A 21,805-nucleotide genomic window follows, 5' to 3' on the forward strand; every position below is an offset into this window, starting at 1 on the left:
AGCCGTTCAAGTCATGTAATAACAATAATAAGAGAAATACAACCTCGTTTAATTGTACCATGGAATCGCAGTGCGTTGCACTTGGTGATTGATACAGTCTAATGCACCGTATAAAACGTTGTCTACAATAACTATTCCTTTTCTAAAAAAAATTAACAGATTACATATAATTTAAAAAAGTATTAAAGAATCTCAAATATTTTCTTCATCACTATTAACATACTCTGTAATATATTGTGTGAAAATATTTAAAGTAGACGTATGCAAGGAAGTGATCAATTTATCCAAAACGCATTACACACACATACACAAAACACACAATTTTACTAAAATAACATGTATAAAAACAGCTTTCACAATGATTGTATTTCGTTTGTAGCAACGCTAAATAATACTATGAAATATTTTCGAAAGATTATATATTTTCTTTGATGTCCAAAAATGTTTATTATATCGATTACTGATGCAGAGAAATACGATCGAATCGAATACGTTGTACTGAGATGTTTTTAGTAATATGCCTGTTTATTCTGTACGCGTCGCGTTTTTTTTTTTTTTTTTTTCTTTTCTTTTTTGGAGCACACGAAAGTCTGCGGTGCGATTTGCGCAACGCGGAATTACGACAACTTCCGGTTTGGATATTATATATATAAGACGAACAATCCCCACGTCCAGCGAAGTGTCGAAACTCGCAGAAAGGAACCGCCGTCCTACTCTCCGTCCTTCACGGAGGACACCCGTTTCTCTCTTACCGCGACACGCAAACTCGCCTGAGAAATAAACAGGCACGATATTCAATAAATAACGAGATGCGTACGAGATAATTGAGAGACCATAATTGCGCGCATCTTGCGTATTTCGTGCCGAATAAACGCGACCGTCCCGGCTGGTTCGCCATGTGGGCCCCGTCGGGGGACCGCGGATGACTCCCTTCGTACGGCAAGATACAAAGGGACCTTAGCCGCGACAAACAAAAGGGCTCGGTGCGTCGACTTCGCGGTCGCTCCTTCGCCGAACGTTTAACTCCCATCATCGGGGCCTCTTCCCTCCGCCGAATCGTCCTCGCTCTCGCCCCCTCGTCCCTCTCTCCTGGTCCCACCGCGTGCCCTCCATCGTCTTTCATCCCGCAGCGTTATGTCATGCGCTTCCCTTTTCCACTATTGAACACTCATCAGCCACCTGTGATCGTCCTCGACTTTCTCCAAAGTTATAATTATGTCGGACTTTGTATAGACCGCTGCGTGTGTTACGCTTGTAGATCCATCGGTTCGTTCTTAGCACGCCTTACTTCCGCTTGCTTGGTAAAATATTTATCTTCATATCTCTTCTATTTTAAAAGATTTGTCAAATATTTGACAACTATTATCGAAATTGTTACGATTCAACGATTAGACACGTTGAGCAAAAAACATTTTATATATTTAAATTTAAGTCTTTTAACTTGCATATTAATGAGACAGAATATAAAGTTTTACAAGTATAATTAATTTTATTATTGTAAATAAAAAAAGAAAAGAAAACTCATTTTTATTTGCTCATTAAATTTATAATAGTTTATATTTAATATAAAAATATTTAATTCATTAATTTTAGAGAGCACGTTTGTAAATTTATTTAGTTATGATAAATATTACAAACGTGTGACTTTGAAAATAAGCTAAACTTATACATACTTATGTCCTTGTTCGTAAAAAGATAAGATCATTTCAAATACTTTTTTTATACGATAACTTTTACAGATTTGCGTCTTACAAGCGTACGAGCAGGAATTATGACGATGCAATATAAGAAAGCAGTCGAAACTTGACGCTCTACCCTCGGTAGATCGCGGCCATGAATCGCCGCGTTAGAATGGTCGGGAGACAATTAAGATGGTATCGTTTAATTAGGGCCAGGCCCTACGAAAACAAAGCCGTCCGACGCCATACGCCTTTAACGTCGACGCGTCGACGCCGCTAGTCGGTCCTGCCGTCCTTCGTATCGTTACCAAAACGCGTGATAAATTGACTAGAAATAGGCGAGTCGAGGCAGGTGATGTCAGATTGGCAGATGTTTTTCGTTACCCATCGCCTTTTACCGCGACGTTATTATCCTCGTTCTTCTTTTCATACCCTTCATACATGTTGGATATGATAACGTATCACTATCGTTTATGATATCATACGACATCAAATTGTGAATCCATCAGATTATTATATTAAATGTCAATATTTTTTTTGTTTTAATTCGGATTATTCTTAATTTTAATTTCGGACATTTAATTCGGAAAAAGATGATGATTTTATATACTCGAGAAATCAAGGCAAAAATCTAAAAACGACACTTTTATTTTGCTTTCCGATGATGCAAAGGCAACACAATTCTTTGCATCTATAATATTACAAATAAAATAAAAATGAAAAAAATTCGTTAAAAAAATAACAGTAAATATCATGCTCTCACAGATTTAGCGCTACAATATCGATAGGATCAAATTATGCCTCATTAATTTAGTAATTTGAGCACTTGAATATATCCTTGCTATACCATAATTCACATCTCAGTATTAGTCGAAGAAGTATCGTGTATCGACGTCGTTATCAAGAATTACATGAAGCTCGGGGATAGAAGAACGTTCTCGCTACATATTTATGGATGTATGTTAAAGATGCATTTCTCTCTCTCTCTCTTATTTAGCACCGTTCCAGTACTCTAGGCAATTATATTCCGCAAAGCGTACGATTTCGTCTTAATGAGCGCTGTCGAGCAGACACCCGTTTTATCGTATCGCGAAACTCGTCTCTCAGCGCGCAGCGGCACGTGATTGAGCACGAAGGATTCGCCTAGGATTAGCGGTATCGATCGATGATAATCCAAGGGAACGATCACGGCGTACCTCACGCATTATGAAAGCGGTATCGTTCGAGAAAGAACGATGCCGGGGGATACGGTGACTAGATTATGGAGTTTGCACCGCGCGGAATTATAACTGTGGTGATGGCGCGCGGGACGATGAGGTGGTGGTGATGATGGTGGTGGAGAAGGAGGAAAAAGAGGGGACGCACGGATGAAGGAGGGAGCTTGTATATGTAGTGCCACGTATGTACCATAATGTCCGGCGATACCGCCCGCGGGTGAGAGGAGGAGGACGATCGAGAGGGAGAGGGATCTCGTTCTCCGAGAGCTCTTCTCCTCTTCCGCGAGATATGAGATACTCGCTTGCGGATCGTCACGCCGTTCCACACCCCCGTAACACACGCATGCACGCGAGCCAGCGCATAAGGGTCCGTATACACCCACTCGGCTCATCTTTAATCCGTTAGATTCCGTGAATGCTTGCGGCCAGCCTCTACCTTTCTCCTCCGTCTCCTCTGCTCCCCCTCACGACGTTGATTCGAGACCGCGATTCCGCGTAATTGGGATTAGATTATTAGAGTTCTGTGCGCCTCTGTACCCCTTCTCCTCCGCCCACTTCTCTCTCGCTCCCGGCAGGAATTCGCATCATCCCGCACGTTTGAGTGGAAACATGGATTATGCTCCCGTGAGCGTGATATTCCCGGCCCTTCTCCCTCCTTTTCGCGGTAATCAAAGCGACCGACATATCTTGTTTTAGGAGACGCGCAAAATGCGTTTAATCTTTTTCGCGTAGTATTTTTCCTAACATAGAATTGTGCGATGAGTGTACATATGTACATACATTTGTGCAATTTACAATTTAATCTGTCTAACCTGAAATTGAACAATTTCAACGCAGTAAGATATCTTTTACGTTTGAAAGTGAATTTTAATTTATCTTCGATATTATTAACTCGTTTTACAATATCAGTAGAAATTTATACGTCCTATAATACAATAATTTGAAGTGTTTACTTTTATGATTTTTAATAGACTTAATATCTGATTATTTTTTTAATGACAAAAGAAAACACAGAAAAATAAATAATAATATGTGAAAATTGTGGCAAGTTTAGATTCAATATCATGAAAAAGTGAAAAATAAAATTAACTGAGAGAGAGAGAGAGAGAGAGAGAGAGAGAGAGAGAGAGAGAGAGAGAGAAGTTAATTCAGAATAAAATGTAACTATTTGTAGACGCGAACAATGCTCTATTTCATAACAGTATATGACGAAAATATATCTATGTTGACAAAGAGGAGAGAAAGACATATGTATATATAAAAAAGACGCGACGAAGAATCTTGAATCCGCGTGTACAGACGAGCATTCATTGCGACGAGTTTGCCATTGAATTCGTTGCGCTCATTTCGTCTTTCGTTCTCACATTGCCCAGAGCGGAAACATTGATATTCCGTCGATAGATAAGCTCTCGGCCGATCGATCGCAAACACAGCTGGGTTCACTCAGGTAATCCGAATACAACGAGCCGTTGTGTTACCACGGTGGTTCTCCGCGGCTTTGTGTATCTTACCCGCCGTCTTCTCCGGACGATCCTCTGCACACGCAGCTTGCTGCAGTTCTGCGTATTTCGCTATCTTTCGGCTGGTCTCGGAAATGCAGACTCTGTTTGACTGGACTAACTGACTAGACGATTCCTAAATGTACGTTTGCAACATCATTCTCTCACAAGCAAGCTAACTAGTCTCATCTGACGGAAAGAATTCGAAATATTTTTAAAATTCATGTAAGATTTTTAATTTTTTTTAAACCATGTGCTATATAAGATAAAAAAAAAAATCAAATATATTTACAAAATTAAAAAATAAAAAATACATATACAAAAACTTTTAGAGATATAAATCCTACATAGATATATATATTATTAACATTTAACACACGTACATCAGTCTTAATGGTTGATTTTTATTTGTTTGCAGGTACGACCTGGGCTTACGTCGGGGTAGCTAGTGAACCCTCTCTCGGTGGCGAAAGGAAGAATAAGACGAGGAGGCAGTCGGGGAGAAAGCGGGCAAGTCCGCGTGGAAGAAGAAGAAAAGGAAGTCCGGAAAACGCAGGCGCAGGCACCGTAGGTGATGTGAGGCTGGCGCCCGCCTCACGTCTGGGGTGATGCCCTCCAGTGAGCCTCATCCCCTGTACCACCTTCAGCACCATAATATTTCTCCGTCGCATATACAGCAACACACGCCGAGCGCGATCGAGCATCAATTATTTCAGCAGCTGGTGGCGGTTCATCATCATCAGCAGCAGCAACAGCGACAGCAGCAACACGGCGGGCCCTTTCAAAATTCCACGTACGCGCAACAGAAGCAGGAGATGAGCCCGGAGGAGGAGGGGGGTCGAGGGGGTGGGTCCCCCCCGGCGGCTGGGGCTGTGCTACACCAGCCCCACCACCCCCGCACGGCCAGTCCACCTTCGGGCACGGAACCCTGCACTCGCGACGCGATACCGACACCTACACCTATCGCGGACACCACCACCACCACGACCACTACTATGACGATGCAATCGCAGGGTCAGCAGCAACAGCAAGGCCCTAGTCCGAGTCCGAGTCCGACAGGCGGCGATGTGGAGAAATTCGACGGTAAGATCGTCTATAATCCGGATGGGTCGGCCTACATCTTCGAGGGTGAGAGCGAACTCAGCGAAGATGACTCTCTACCCGACGGTTGTATAGTGGATGGGCGCGGTGTATCAGTTCCTCACTCTTTAGTTTTTCCGCAAATCGCGAACGCGTATTATGTATCGCGATTGTACGCGCATCAGGCCTATCAACAACAACAACAACAGCAGCAACAACGCTCGACCGCTCAACAGCACAATCCCGATCTTCCCGTGATGCATAGTTATCGGGTGATCAGTTACAGGAGCGCAGAGGGTAGTAAACAGCAAGCTACTCCCAAGTTCACGGCGCCACCATCGCCTGCATCAGTGCCCATCAAACCTATTTTAATGTGTTTCATATGCAAGCTCAGTTTTGGATACGCGAAGAGTTTCGTCGCGCACGCTCAGGGCGAGCATCAACTTACTTTAATGGAAGACGAACGACAAATACTCTCACAATCGACAGCGTCGGCCATCATTCAGGCTGTGGGTAGAGGAAAGCAGCCACTTGTTAGTTTCCTAGAGCCTGTCACGAATTTGGCTTGCCCTCAGGCGTTACCCGCGCAATTACCAAGTCAACAGCAACAACAGCGTAACGAGTCTAACGAACACGAGACAACGACAACGAACACACCGGCGAGTACACCTAGTGTACCTAGTAGTCCTCAACAGCAGCAGCAACAGACGCAGCGACCCTCGCCGAGTACTCCCACAACACCGACGTCACACTCGAATCATCCTCTCACATACAATCATCAACAGCATCAATGGACCGGCGCACAAGTTAGTGCCGTATCCTGGGCCAAAGCTCCCGATGTCATGCATTATAGCTCACCACCGCCGTCGGCTTCGTCAGCTAAAGGATCTCCATCTTCATACGCACTTACTCACCCTCAGAATCCGCCAAGTTACAGTGGCGGTACCACGATAGGTGTGTGTGCGGATCACATGCAAGGCAGGCCAAGCGGAGTAGAGTGCGGTAGGTGTGAATTGATATTAGCTACGAGTCGACTCGCCAGTGCCGGCGGACCGCTCGCTGGCATTCACAGCCGAAACTCTTGTAAAACCCTGAAATGTCCTAAATGTAACTGGCACTACAAGTATCAAGAAACTCTTGAGATACATATGAAAGAAAAACATCCGGAAAACGAAACATCCTGCATCTATTGCATCGCAGGTCAACCGCATCCCAGGTTAGCACGTGGTGAAACCTACACCTGTGGCTACAAACCATACAGATGCGAAGTGTGCAATTATTCTACTACGACAAAAGGCAATCTCAGTATACACATGCAGAGTGACAAGCATCTCAACAACATGCAAGAATTGCAACAGGGCAGTGGGGGTAGCACCGCTACCAGCAACCCCTCCTCGTCTCAGGAGGCGCCAATGCCGACGCGGAGTCCTCATCATCAACAGAATCACAATCCACACCTGGCTGCTCAGAGTAGTAATCAGAGTAAACCGAAGCATTCGTTTCGCTGCGACGTGTGCAACTACGAGACGAATGTCGCGCGGAATCTAAGAATACACATGACAAGCGAGAAACACACGCATAACTCACTCGTTTTGCATCAGAATATTAAGCACATGCAAACATTATCTGTGCTGTCCCAACATCATCAAGCGCAGCAGCATCATCAGCAAGCACAACAACATCAACAACAACTTGAACAATTGCTTCACTTAGGCGGTCTGGATAAACCGCAGCACGCGGAGGCGGCACTGGCTGATATGGCTTACAATCAAGCGCTTCTGATACAAATGATGACCGGCGGTCCATTACCACAACAGCTCCCGCCTGAAATCATGGCGAACATGGCTGCCATGACTAATCTTGGCGGCGATGTTGGACTTTCGCCGGACAGTATGGAACCACCACCGGAACCGGCCGACCAGGATCCCTCCCATCTCTATCACTGTTGTGTCTGCAACAACTTCGCGACGGATTCGCTCGAAGCTCTGGGCCATCATCTGGCCATTGATAGAACGAGAACTCGCGAGGGCGAGATACTTACGGTGTTAAACGCACATTTTATTTGCAAACTCTGTTCCTATAAAACCAATCTGAAAGCGAATTTCCAGCTGCATTGTAAGACTGATAAGCATCTGCAGCGGCTGCAACACGTGAACCACGTGAAAGAGGGTGGTCCACGTAACGAATGGAAACTCAAGTACTTGGCGTCACCCACGAGCGCCGCGCAACTGCGCTGCCACGCGTGCGATTACTACACTAACAGCGCCCATAAATTGGCTCTGCATGCAGCTTCGCCCAGACATGAAGCTGCGGCGCTTCTGCTCCGTCATCTTATTGAAGCGAGCAATAACATTCAAAATCCTGCGAAAGTATATCACTGTGCTCTGTGCACATTCAATACCAAGCACCGATTACCGCTTCTGCAACACGTGAAATCCATGCGACATTTTCAAATGGAGCAATTACATCAGCTTCATAGGAGAAGCAGCCTTCAAGGAAACGAGACTCCGCACACAGATATCAGCGATGTGTTTCAGGTACTGAGCGATCCTGATGCACCGAGCACGCAACAACCAAGCCCGACTACACCAACGACTCCGAACGCTACGAGCAGCAACAATGGTGAGTTACACACGCCAAATCTAATAAATATACTTCTGTCATAAAATATTAATATTGTTTATATAATTATATTATTAATGTCCAAAATCAATAACTTTTTATATGTTAAAAATATCTTTAACCCTTACGGCACCCAAGATACGCGACCTCATTTCTTTGTCGTTTTAATGTTATTAATTTAATGTTATAAAATATAATGTTATTAATTTAATGTTATAAAAAATGTTATAAAATATTAATAGGAAATAACTTATGACTGCGTGTCATGTAGAAAAAACAATTAAAGTGGCATATCTACAAGGACTCGCATGTCTCGTAGAGTCCATTTGTCCTTAGCTTTTGAATAAATCGCATATTCTGAGGTAGTTACATACTTATTTGCTCAACGTATTGCTAAGTCAAAAATTATTTTTTTTTTTTTCATTAGGTCAGTATGGCTGCAGATAAAAGATCGGATATAATATTGTTTTTTTTTGTTCTATAAGTTTTTTCTAGAAGTTTGTAGACCTTTTTTTTAAAAAGTTTATGGATCTTTTATAATAGAAAGAAAAATTTGAATTATCTAAATAAGATCTTCAAGATTATATCTGATTTTTTTCCGTTGCGATGTCCTCAGTAATAGCGCTCGCAGTTCGAGTTTTTCAATTTTCAAACGATTTTATTACGATCTTGTTTATTATGTAACTTTATCTATAGTATATTTAGAAGAAGATTCTGAAGAAGATTCCCAGTCATAATCATCGAGTAATGAGAATAGTGGATCAGCTATTTTGAATTTAGGGAAATTTGACATCAGATTTCGTGATCAGCAAAAACATACAAAATATCATAGAAATTCGTTAAGAAATAGAATTGCGCCAGTGAAAAGATTATCGTACTGATGGCACCATCACAATACAGAAAGACACTAAAAAATCAGAACATTCACTTTCTAATTATCATACGTTCATTATAAAAAACTATACAAAACAAGGTAGGTTTTTGCTAGATATAATTTCTTTTATGACAAATTTCTTTTATGTTTGACTTACACCCTACATAGTTTATGCGAGCAAGGAAAACCTGCAATTACAATCTTAATGAATTCACTGGTTTTGTTATCTCACAATTAGCCGACAATGACGATAATTTTACATGGCATATGGCCGTGACGTGTGCCATGTAAAATTATGCCGTCACTACCAACACGCACAATATTGCGTGTTATGTATGTATATATATATATATATATATATATATATATATATATATATATATATATTAGTTAAATATACGTGGAGAAATGAAACCAGTAAACACACGTTGCTTCGCGCGCTTTGCCAGACGTCGCAACTGACGGTCATATCATGCAAGTGAGTTTTCGGACAATGCCGCACGATACAGGTGATGTTCTTTCGCCTTTTTTGATTCGCCTCTTTTTCGTTTCTTTTTTTCTTTTTTTTTTTCTTCCCTTTCGTAGAAAACGGTCATCATATCAATTCCACGTGTGTCGATGCAGCCAATCTGTAATTTGACATATTATTATTGTAAGACCGGCGCGAGAGCATCTGCGACGCGTGCGGAAGACTGACCGTTGGTTCCTTGTCATCTTCCTCTTTTCGACTAATTATAAACTGGAAAACTTTCTCTCCGCAATACGTACGTACATGCGTGCGCGTTTTGCTTGCGTAAATCCTTCTGTTCGCGTATCGAAACGACCGGAAAAGTTGTATTAAAATAACTTTTATATCAAACATTTTTAATGACATGAAAATCCAACTAATTCTTATGTTCAGCATTCTTATATTAGCTTCAATCCATTATGGGCGATAGCGAATGTTCTAAAAGTGGTATGAGTTTTAATAACATTTGTAAATTCGCTATATCTACAAAATTTGTTTGTAATTCTAAAAATTTTAAAACAACATTTGGTTATATAATTAGTTGTAGTAGGTCCTAAATCTTCTACATGATGCACACTAAATGCTATTTTTATGTTTTACATATCGGACACGTGTCGATTGTTATTAGATGTAATTACAAATCACTGGTAAACGTTTGTCATTATGTGAAACTCTGTGACTCAAAATATATTTGTTTATGGTACTGATGGCGTCATCATAATATAGGAAGACTAAAAAATCGAACATTCACTTTTTAATTGCCATATGTTGATTTTATCTGCTACAACCTATGGTACCGATGTATCATTGACATATAATATTAATCAGAATATGTAATTGCACCGCTAATGCCTTCATGAATCGGTCACCGGATGGACTGTGAGATGAAAGATCGCGAATGTGGATAAGTCTAATCAATTTAATAGCGCCGCTAGAGAGAATGTTCGCCGCGACATACCGCCGGTGCGTACGTGACACTAAACGCGAACTTTACGTTGCGCAGCACTGTGCCATAGTTTAGCCGGTAGTATCTATAATTTACTTTCTCTTGTGGCGTTTCAAGCTAATGTCTCCGGGAATGAATCGCTGCGAAATAGATGGCTGTCTCCTGCGCGCGTCTGAATACTTAATGCCAAAGTTACAGGATGAAATGTCTGATTTATTGTAGCAAATTTCGGCGAAATCGAAACGTAAATAATATGATAACAATATATACTATAATTACTTGAAAGAAATTATAATTGTGAAATTTTCTACGGTGCGCGAATATTATATAAATGGTATTTTTTATCACTCCTTACACATGTCAGCATATACACCATATGTGTTTTTAATTAGTCGTTTACGGTCGAGAAATGCGATTTAAAATATTTTGTGATGAATAAATATTGATCGCAGAAAATAAGTTTAGTAATTTCAAGAGCCGTACTCAGACATTCGTAAATATTATAATATATATAAATACATCGTAAAAAAAACTTTTTTTTCCTGCATATTTAATATTGAAACTTCCATTTTGTTTTAATTTCGCATCGGAATGATCAGAAATACCGATCGATAAATGTCAATGTCAATTTAAAGACAAATATATATTATATATAATAATTTAATTTATCTAATTTTACTTAGGAATTTCCGCTAAGTATAGCTTTAGAAATTTTATATATATCTGGAGACACTCCAGATTTTACTCTCACATTTAACATATTTTTTTATATGCTCTGATCTTTTAAATAAAATTATTTTTAAATTTTAAAAAATCTGCTCTTGTCATATTATACTTTTCCTTACAACAAGATTAAACGGACTATGACTATACATTTTTTTTTTAATGGTGATATATTATTAACATAATATTACTTTACATTAAATTAGAGCAATAATAATTTTTATTTTTAATATAAAGATTCTAATAATTAGTTAATTGTTGCACTTAAAAAGAATCTTCGAAAACAATTTCTTTTCGTCTAATTTCAGAACGACGAGAGGAAGGTAGTGAATGCGGTAGTGAAGTGAAACAAGAACCGGATAATGATCCAGAACCGGAAGTGGAGCCGGAGAATGATCAAGACGAAATTACGTGTCTATACTGTACGTATCAGCCGACATCGCGGGAAGAATTACGACAACATTTGCAAGTGGCTCACGTTGATTCGGAAGAGAAAACCGAAACAATGAAGGAAGAGCCGACGCCAGAATTATTATGCCCCTTGTGCCAAGATGGTTTCAAGGAACGTCCCGCTCTCGAGAAGCACGTGATGCAAATTCATTCCGTTAACACTGATGGCCTGCAGAGACTATTACTACTGGTGGATCAAAGTCATTGGCTGAATAATCCGAGGAATACTTCAACGCCGGCTGTAACAGTTGCAACGACGCCAACGTCGCCCACGACAACGACGAAACCTCATCAGGAAGAAGACATGAGCGAACGGAGTGGCAACGATGACATCGAGGAAGTCACCAGGACTGTGTGTACTGTGTGTGGTCGAACGTATCGCTCTCCCGAAGACCTTCAGCAACATCACAGAGAAAATCATCCAGCTACTATGCTCACTTTAGCAGTTAGCGAGAAACATGTTTACAAATATCGTTGCGGACAATGCAGTCTCGCTTTCAAGACTTTGGAGAAGGTTCAACAACACTCCCAGTACCATGCGATTAGAGACGCAACCAAATGCACTCTCTGCGGACGATCTTTTCGTTCGGTTCAAGCACTTCAGAGACACTTGGAATCTACTCATGATCTCCATGAAGACGATTTACTTCAGTACAAGCAAAACTTACATGCACATCCATTGTTTCAAGCGCTCACAGAAGAAACGTTAAAGAGACAAAACTTATTTAGCGAACAGAATACGGAAGATGACGCCGGTAGAGGTGACGAAGAGGAAAGTGATGCTAGTGATTCGTCCCCGGGAGGAAAGGAACAACGTCTATTAGAGGATTATTTAAATAGTCAAACAATGGCAGAAGATTCTTATCAGGATGCTAACCGAAAATTCAAATGTCATCGATGTAAGGTGGCTTTCACACGTCAGAGCTATCTCACTGGTCATAACAAGACTTTATTGCATCGCAAAGGTGAAAAAATGTCTTATCCAATGGAAAAATATCTGGACCCTAACAGACCGTACAAGTGCGATGTTTGCAAGGAGAGCTTCACACAGAAGAACATACTTCTCGTGCACTACAACAGCGTGAGCCACTTGCACAAGCTAAAGCGAGCGATGGTGCAGGAGCAAGGTAACAATACGTTGATCTCAGTAGTACCTCCGGCCAGCCCGACCGAGTCGCCCGATTCTCAGCAGGATCAGGACAAAAAACCTTACAAATGCAACATCTGCAAAGTCGCGTATAGTCAGGGTAGCACCTTGGATATTCACATGAGAAGTGTTCTTCACCAAACGCGTACTAGTAAACTGCAGGATCTTGCAGCGAGCGGTCAGGTAGACCTTGCTCGGCCATTGATTGAGCAGCCATCGCCGACAAGCCCGACTAGTTCACCTGTTAATAGTAACACTAGTAATGCAAGTGGAATGCTTTGCTGTTCCCGCTGCAGTGCTCTGTTTGTAAATCAAGAACAATTGGCAACGCATCAACAACTATACTGTATTTTTAGTAATCCACTGGCATTATTTCAACAATTGGCTGCATCACAGCAAATGACTTCATCTACTCCGCCTACTAAGACACCGCCTCCTACATCCACGACGCCAGGACCACAACAACACATGCAGCAAGCCACGCAGCATTCGTCGCAGGACATTCTTTCCCAACCGCGACATAAAACCTCGCAAATGTACAAACATCTCTTGGAGAGCTTCGGCTTCGATCTCGTCATGCAGTTCAACGAGAATCACCAAAGACGGCAACGCAAGGAAGAGGAAGCGGCCGCTGCTCTTCAAGCGCAGCAAGAACAACAAAAGCAGGAGCAGCAGAAGCAAGCTCTCGCTGCTCAAGCCGCGCAAGAGAAAGAGGAGGAAGCCGATGAGGCTCAAATGGATGATGACGTAATACCTGAACTTACACGCAGCACTTGCCAGCACTGTAATAAAGAATTTAGCAGTGTTTGGGTTCTGAAGGCTCATTGTGAAGAAGTCCATCGAGATCTTGTACCACGCGAGTTCCTTGAAAAGTATGCACAGCAGTTCAAGTGTGAATACGAGAAGAAAAGCGTGGTAGTGACTGTCGCGACGTCCTCATCAACCACTACGGCGCCTAGAAGCTCTACTCCCGCTGCTGCACAACCACAAGATCTCAGCTCTGATAAGGAATCGCGCGAAAAAGAAAAAGAGGAGAGCACTGAATGCAAGGAACGTATTAGTCGAACACCAGAAGCCACGTCGACCACTCCAACGACGACTCCGGCATTGAGTAACACTCCTGTTTCAAGTACAGATTCTGCGACGCCGACTGTATTGCCTACCAATTCGCATCATATTTCACAACAGCAGCAGTCACAACAGACACAGCAGCAACAACAGCAGCAACATTCACAACTTACATTTGCTCAACAAATGTCCGAAATGCAAGCTGCTTTGAATGCAATGGCGGCGTCGCAACTACAGCAGCATCTGCAACAATATCCCGGATTGATGATGGGAATGATGGGATTACCATTCTCATTGAATGTACCTGCTTTAGCAGCCATGAACTTACAGCCGCCTTTAGTGCCAATGATGTTACCACCACCACCGTATGATGGTGCCGCTGCCGCCGCATATCCACCAATTAATCAAGCAGATCTTCTTGCTAAGCAGCATCTTGCACTTCAACAACAACAGGCGGCGGCAGCAGTAAGTAGCATGAGTGTTCGTAATATTTACTTATAATATTTATTCATTCGTCTTTTTTTTATTAACGCAAACAATTCTTTGGACAATAAATAAAATTACAGAGTGCCGACGGTAGTAAATAATATAGCAAAAAATAAAGATATAATCACGAGGATGTTAACATAGATTTAAAAGAGACTATTTAAAGTTATAATAGATGCAAAAATGAAAAATTGTCTGAAAAAGGTTTTTTTTTTAATATTTATCTGTCTATCAATCTATATTTATTTACCTTTTGCATCATAACTGTCGAGTATCTATTGCATATGTCAAAAATTAGCAAGCGGAAGGAAAGTACGAGCAATTTTTTTGACCTTTCAGGCGAACGCAGCTGCATCACAGAAACGAGCGCGTACGCGTATCACTGATGAACAACTAAAGATACTACGCGGGCATTTTGATATCAATAATTCTCCCGGTGAGGAACAAATTTTGGAAATGGCCGCTCAGAGCGGTTTGCCGCCTAAAGTTATAAAACATTGGTTCCGAAATACGTTATTCAAGGAGAGACAACGTAACAAGGATAGTCCTTATAATTTCAATAATCCGCCAAGTACCACTCTGAATCTCGAGGAGTATGAAAAGACCGGTGAAGCGAAAGTGACCCCGTTAAATTCTAGCGTATCTGGTAGTTCCTCCGATGATAAAAGTCCAAATAAGCAAGTCACGCCTCCACCTATGCAAAATGCGAGCACATCGCAACTCACCGAGATTAAGCAGGAGATGCCGGAGCAATTACAATGTCAACAACAACAGCAAATTCAACAACATCAAGAAGAGCAACAACATCATTCGCCTGGTAGTTCGGGTGGCCAACAATCACGACCGCATTCTCCTGCGCTCAGTATGAGTTCTGTATTCTCGGGCATCCATCATGACGTTTCGTCTCATCCCCCATCAACCACAAATGCTCCGAGTACTCCAATGTTACCGCCGAAACTTGCGCCTCAAAACTTTGCCAATCCCACTCCAGGAACAGGTAATGTAGTGTCGAACGCGATCGTTGGTATGGCACTTACACCGCAGAGATCTCTGAGCCCGGGCCGCGGACCAACAGATTATTCTTTCGGCGGCAACAGTAATGGCAGCAATACTTCCGGCGGCAGTTCCGGAAAACGTGCCAATCGAACGAGATTTACCGATTATCAAATAAAAGTTCTTCAAGAATTTTTTGAGAATAATGCTTATCCGAAGGATGATGATTTAGAGTACCTCAGTAAGCTTCTCGGGTTGAGTCCACGTGTGATTGTGGTATGGTTTCAAAATGCCAGACAAAAGGCGCGTAAAGTCTACGAGAATCAACCCGCCGCTGAGCCTGTAACAGCGGGTGGACGCGAAAATGACGATGGTTCTGGTAGATTTCAAAGAACACCGGGATTAAACTATCAATGTAAAAAATGCCTGTTAGTATTTCAACGATATTACGAGCTTATACGCCATCAGAAGACACACTGCTTCAAAGAGGAAGACGCCAAAAGAAGTGCGCAAGCTCAGGCTGCGGCGGCTCAAGTTGCCGCGGTTCTAAGTTCCGAAGACAGTAACAGTAGCTCTACCACAACTACAAATAATACGGTAGCCAACAATCCGTCGGCCGCTCCTGCGCTCACCGAACAGTTACAACAACCATTGAATACCGCTACGCCTCCTCATCAACATCAGCAGCAGACTCTGTCTCAAACGCATCAACAGTCCCAGCAGCAGTCGCAACAGCAGCAGTCGCAACAACAGCAGTCACAAACGGAATCGAAGGAAAGTAGCTATCAGTGTGAGAAATGCAACTTGGTGTTCGGACGATTCGAGCTTTGGCGCGAGCATCAGCTAGTACATATCATGAACCCGTCCCTGTTTCCGCCAAATTATCCACCTGATACACCTTTCGGAATTCTGCAGCAGCAAGCACTTAATGCTACCTCCGGAGTTACAACGGACACCCCGCATCCGCTCATCGCCATGATGCAGAAAAGAAAATACGAGGACTCTGAGGAGGGAACGGGCAGTGACAACCGTTTAAACTCGGAACATAACGAGCAACCAAAGGACAAACGTTTACGAACCACGATACTCCCGGAACAACTGGATTATCTCTATCAAAAGTACCAGATCGAGTCCAATCCGTCGAGGAAAATGCTGGAAACGATCGCCCGCGAGGTTGGCTTGAAGAAACGTGTGGTGCAAGTGTGGTTCCAGAATACACGTGCTCGCGAACGCAAGGGTCAATTTCGCGCTCACAGTCAAGTGATCAACAAGCGTTGTCCGTTCTGTCCGGCACTGTTCAAAGTAAAGTCCGCTCTGGAATCGCATCTTAGCAGTAAGCACGCCGATCAGGTAGCTCGCGGTGAAGTAAACATCGACAACATCCCGGACGAGGAGCTCTCGATGGAATCCGCTCCTTCAAATTCTAGCACTGCTCATATGATGCCACCGCTGTTTCCACCGCTCAATAGTGACATGGAGGCTATAAAATCTATCAAAACTACTTATTACGAGGAAATGAAGCGATACTTTAGCGAGTTAGCGAACGCTAGTAATGGAAAGCAAGATTTACCATCAATAGCGAATCATCAAAACATTTTCAGCAGTGGCGGCGAATCACCCTTGGATTTGAGTAAACCGGTCGATCTCAGTCGACCCATGAAACTGACTCTGGGCAGTCTAAGTAGCCTTCTCGAAGAGCAACACTCTCTCAACACTGCCGCTCACTTCCGCGGCGGCAGCGACTGTGGACCCTTGACTGATTTATCCGAACGCAGTATCTGCGACGACGATAGCATGAGTGAAACCACGGAATTCCTAGACGATGAAAGTGGCCCGGCGAGTCCGGCTTCGAGTACTCAGAGCTCGAGGCAAGGACCCGCTAGCGGAAGCACCGGGAATACATCTGGGCCGCCAGTGACCAGCGCACAGTCTAGCGGCGGGAACAGCACTGGTCAATCCGGCGGCAAACGGTACCGCACGCAGATGTCAGGCACCCAGGTGAAAGTGATGAAGTCGCTGTTCTCGGATTACAAGACACCGACGATGGCCGAATGTGAGATGCTCGGCCGCGAAATTGGCCTGCCGAAGCGAGTGGTCCAGGTGAGCATCGATGGTCAATTGTGCGAGCCCGACTCCGAGCTCGTAATAAATCGTTAATAATCCACGAGCTTAAGGAAACTGGATGCGCGCGCATGTCTAATCTCGATCCAAGTTTACGGAGACTAATGGAGACGAGTTGCAGGTGTGGTTCCAGAATGCTCGTGCCAAGGAGAAAAAAGCCAGGCTGGCGGCGGGTCTGCCGGCCGAGAGCTCAGCCATTCAACCGCATCGCGGACCGACAGGACCGGACGAATGCAGACTTTGCTCTGTGCGCTACTCGGCAAAGACCCCGCTGCAGGAACATGTCTTCTCGCGGCGGCACATCGAATCGGTACGCGTCGCCGTCGAAGAGGGTAGTCTGGTGCCACCGACTCCCGGGGCACCGATCGTGCCCGGAAACGGTGGTGGCAACAGTGGCGGTCCTGGAATCAGCAATTCCCCGGTAGTTGCCACTACCAGTCAACAAATCAGCCAGCAACAACAGTCGGACGAAAATATGATGTACGGATCCGTGTTCCTCCATCCCACGGCAATGTTCCAGTCGCAGCAGCAGCAGCAGCAGCAGCAGCATCCTGCCGGTGCTACAGCCAGCGCAGCTAGCACCACTACCGGTGAGTGTCTAGCTGACCTATTAGACGACTAAACGACGCTGGTTCGAAATTCGTACTAAACTAACAAATAGCTATTTCTATGTATAATATATATATATATATATATATATATATATATATATATATACATATATATTAAGTATGTATACATATATATATATATATATATATGTATATGTATACATATTTATTGCACATTTCAACGCAACTGCGAGTTTTCGCTCGACTTGGCAGTCGCGTAAAACAAAATTTTTGTCTCGACTTTATGGATGATTTTTGTTATAAAATTTGTCGATGAGTGTGGATCTCAATGCGTTCGCGTTAAAATTGAAATTACGTTACGAAATTTCGAATTCGCGAGCGTTAGTCGTTTATAAATATGTCTGTACTATGTATATATTGCGATGGTATTGTTGATATGGTAATGATGTACGTATTTGTAAAATTGGGCCTGTGTGATACTTTAAAGGGCCTCACGATTACTGGATTCACTACTTTGAGTGGTTTCGTTATCCTTGTAAATCTCGTCACTGATATTCTTTCCTGTTAACGGATATACAATGCATATGCGGAGAATTAAAATAGTTTAATCTCTGAGATAATATACTTTTTAATGTATATATACACACAAACATACATGTATATACATACATATAAGTACACACGTACACGTAACACGCACACACACACACTACACACACACACACACACACACACACACACACACACACACACACACACACACACACACACATATATACAGAAATACATACATATATCCAAAGTAGTACAACATACATAGGAAGAATCATGCATACATACAAAGATAATCAAATAATTTAATTTAGCTAAGCAGATATATATAATCCGCGAATATATATAATATATCTAGAGCTAGGCAATTACTAAAAGTTCCTTACAGTTATCATCAGATAACTATTAGCATAAGAAAGAAGTAGATAAAGATTTCGGTGATACAGCTTAAAGAGAAATGACTGACTAAGAATGAGAGAAAGAATGGGGTGGGAGAAAAATGTGTTATAAAAAAGAATTATGAAACAACTTCGTGAGCTATTTTGAAATAAAATGTGCGTGTTTGGTATAAGCAATTTTTTTAATGATCTAATCAATTGAAGCATAATCGTCGCTATTAAGTAACTAAGAATTTAAGCTGTTGTAAATCGCTGCATAGTTGAAGAGAGACTCAAATTAATGACAATTTTATTATATTTTATATTATCTGTTATATGAGCGTATATCTCTTAAAAGCGCGCGTTATTTCTTTTATTTCACCGATTATTATGTGAAGAATTTTCTTTCGATTGATATTGTTTTGTTATATCGTCGTCGTTATTATCGTCCTTATTTGCGAAGCCATTCCAACATCTTCACGCCCTTTATGAATTTCTTCCGCGTTACACGTGTTCTACGTTTACTGTAAGTACTTCGCAAATTCTTACTGCTATCCGAGGCTACCCGAATCGGAATATCGGAGCCCGAACGAGAGTTCTCTTTCACGATTGACTTTTTATTTAAGTATACACGTAAACTCTTGATGATAACTAATTCTACATCTTAGGTTACAAGCAGCGTTTAGTACAGTAATGCCTTACCTGTTATTAACGACGACGTCTTACACGACATTGAAAACCATACGCTATAATATACTGTTATTTTATATCACACATGTATATTATTTTTTTATATTAATTATTTATAAACCCTTTTTTTTTCTTTTTTGTGATGTGATCACACTCTCGTCTGCCCACGTCCGATGAGACTCGGAATCGGAAATGTTATTAATTATCATCATCACTGCTGCCGATATATTATATACATACATATATATATATATATATATATATATATAACATATATTTTAATTTCATTGAAACGAGTATGTGTGCGAAAAATGCACATCTGTTATGTGATATTGAGATAACAGAGAAGAGCCACGAAGCGTAATCACGCATATTGGAAGACAAATTAAAATAGTATAAAAAATTCAATTCAATTATATTGAACTTTTAAAATGAGTAATAATTATGAATGAGCTTAAAACAATTTTATTGTTATGCGTTAAATGCAAATTAACGAAGAATAAAAAAAATAGAATCCTTTTGATCTGTTTTGCAAAGACTAAATATAAATACGAGCAGTATTTTCAGACGGTGATGGCATCTATTACTCGAAACAGAGACAGAGATCGTATGTGATCATACTGAATACATTTACTTAACTTAATCAGTGACATTTTGATTTGATTGATATAATGATAATCGTAAATTACGATAATTAATTAGAAACATTTCTCTAGAGTTGAATATTATTGAACATTGTGTAAAAATATTATAGATTCGCTCTTTTTTGGATAACTATTATTTTATTTTTCTCCGTACAGTGTTTTGTAAAATAAAATAAAATAAAATAAAGATTTTGGAGATTCGAATATATATTGTAGAATTATATGTAAACATATCCTGCAAAGATGTAGTGCGTAATAAAGAGGTTCCCATTATTCATATAAATAGATGCGAGAGAGAAGCATAAGGGATGGCATCGTTAACAATTTTTAAATGTTTCCTGTGATGTTATAGGTAAGGTAGTGAATAATTCGTTTTCAAAAAATATACTCGTAATTGGCAGCAACATTTGTTGATTGATACAATGACAGTAATCTTAAATAATTGGCGATGTGCATCCATTTACTTTTTTTTCTCTCTCTATCTCTCTTTTTCTAATTTATTTTACGCTGATATCTCCGTGGCTGACGAGGGTGTGGCTTCGCTTTTCGCTTTTTTTTTTCTTCACACATATAAGATATACACTCATTTATATTTTATATCACATACATATAAGTACATTCATATCCAGACATATAATGTTATGTATGTCGATCGCTACACTATTTTCCTATCACTTTCTTATGTATATATAATATAGTTTATTATTATTATTATTATTATTATTATTATTATTATTATTATTATTATTATTATTATTATTAATGATTATTATTAATTTAACGTTTAATTATTGTCATTATTATTGATTAATTATATAATAATAATAGTGTATTATTTTGTGTAATTAGTCAAGAAAGAGTAATTGATTAATATTATTATATAATTAAACATAAAATGATAATAATTAATATGATTATGATTATTACTTTATGTTATTAATATTATATTATTTTTCCGTTCTAGTCTAAAATAAAATGTAGTACTACCACATTACTTTTTTGTTTTTTTTCTTGTTTCAATTTTTGGATCCCATCCCGAACATCCTTTTCTAATTCCTATCATCAAGGAGCCATCAGAAACGTTTGGTAAGTCGCGATTGTTTTGAATTTTTATCATTTAATTAAATACAAAGTCGAAATAAATGACACGATTATGATTTTGACTCGCGCGGGTGTGAGATTTTGAGATAAACTTTATTTTTACATTCCGATAAAAACCGATGTGCATGCTATAAGTGAAGGCAAAGTATATTATTTGAAATGCTCGGTAAAAACATTTCATCACAGTAAATCGTATTAATATACATATTAATGTATGCATAATTAATATATACTTATTATAATACACAAATTCGATTTACTTCTAGCGAATCAATGCGCGATGTAATTTGTTACGATATTGGCTTTTAGGATTTCGATCTGATCGACATACATGGCATTCTAGCTACTAACCAAGCCTATAACTTCGATCATATGACGAAATCATAAGTCAAATTAGTAGTTGCAAACTGGGAGACTAACTCGCATCCGCCTAGTAAATTAAAAGTGACATTCGCT

General features: G+C 40.7%; 1 protein-coding gene across 18 annotated transcripts in view; it reads left to right on the forward strand.

The window, feature by feature from the left end:
- The window catches only part of Zfh2 (Zn finger homeodomain 2), a 374,611-nt gene that overhangs the window by 271,379 nt on the left and 81,427 nt on the right, over positions 1–21,805 (forward strand). For 17 of the 18 annotated variants that reach the window (XM_072892289.1, XM_072892280.1, XM_072892292.1 and 14 more), the window contains 4 exons: positions 4,814–8,097; positions 11,457–14,278; positions 14,639–17,392; positions 17,535–18,003. In XM_072892289.1, coding sequence (XP_072748390.1) covers positions 5,004–8,097; positions 11,457–14,278; positions 14,639–17,392; positions 17,535–18,003 — 9,139 coding nt within the window. In that variant the 5' untranslated portion in view covers positions 4,814–5,003. Of the gene's footprint in view, positions 1–4,813; positions 8,098–11,456; positions 14,279–14,638; positions 17,393–17,534; positions 18,095–21,805 lie in introns of those variants that run through there. The other variant, XM_072892298.1, reaches the window with a different exon arrangement.

Source organism: Anoplolepis gracilipes, chromosome 5 (genome assembly GCF_047496725.1).
Source record: "Anoplolepis gracilipes chromosome 5, ASM4749672v1, whole genome shotgun sequence".
Classification (NCBI taxonomy): Eukaryota; Metazoa; Arthropoda; class Insecta; order Hymenoptera; family Formicidae; genus Anoplolepis; species Anoplolepis gracilipes.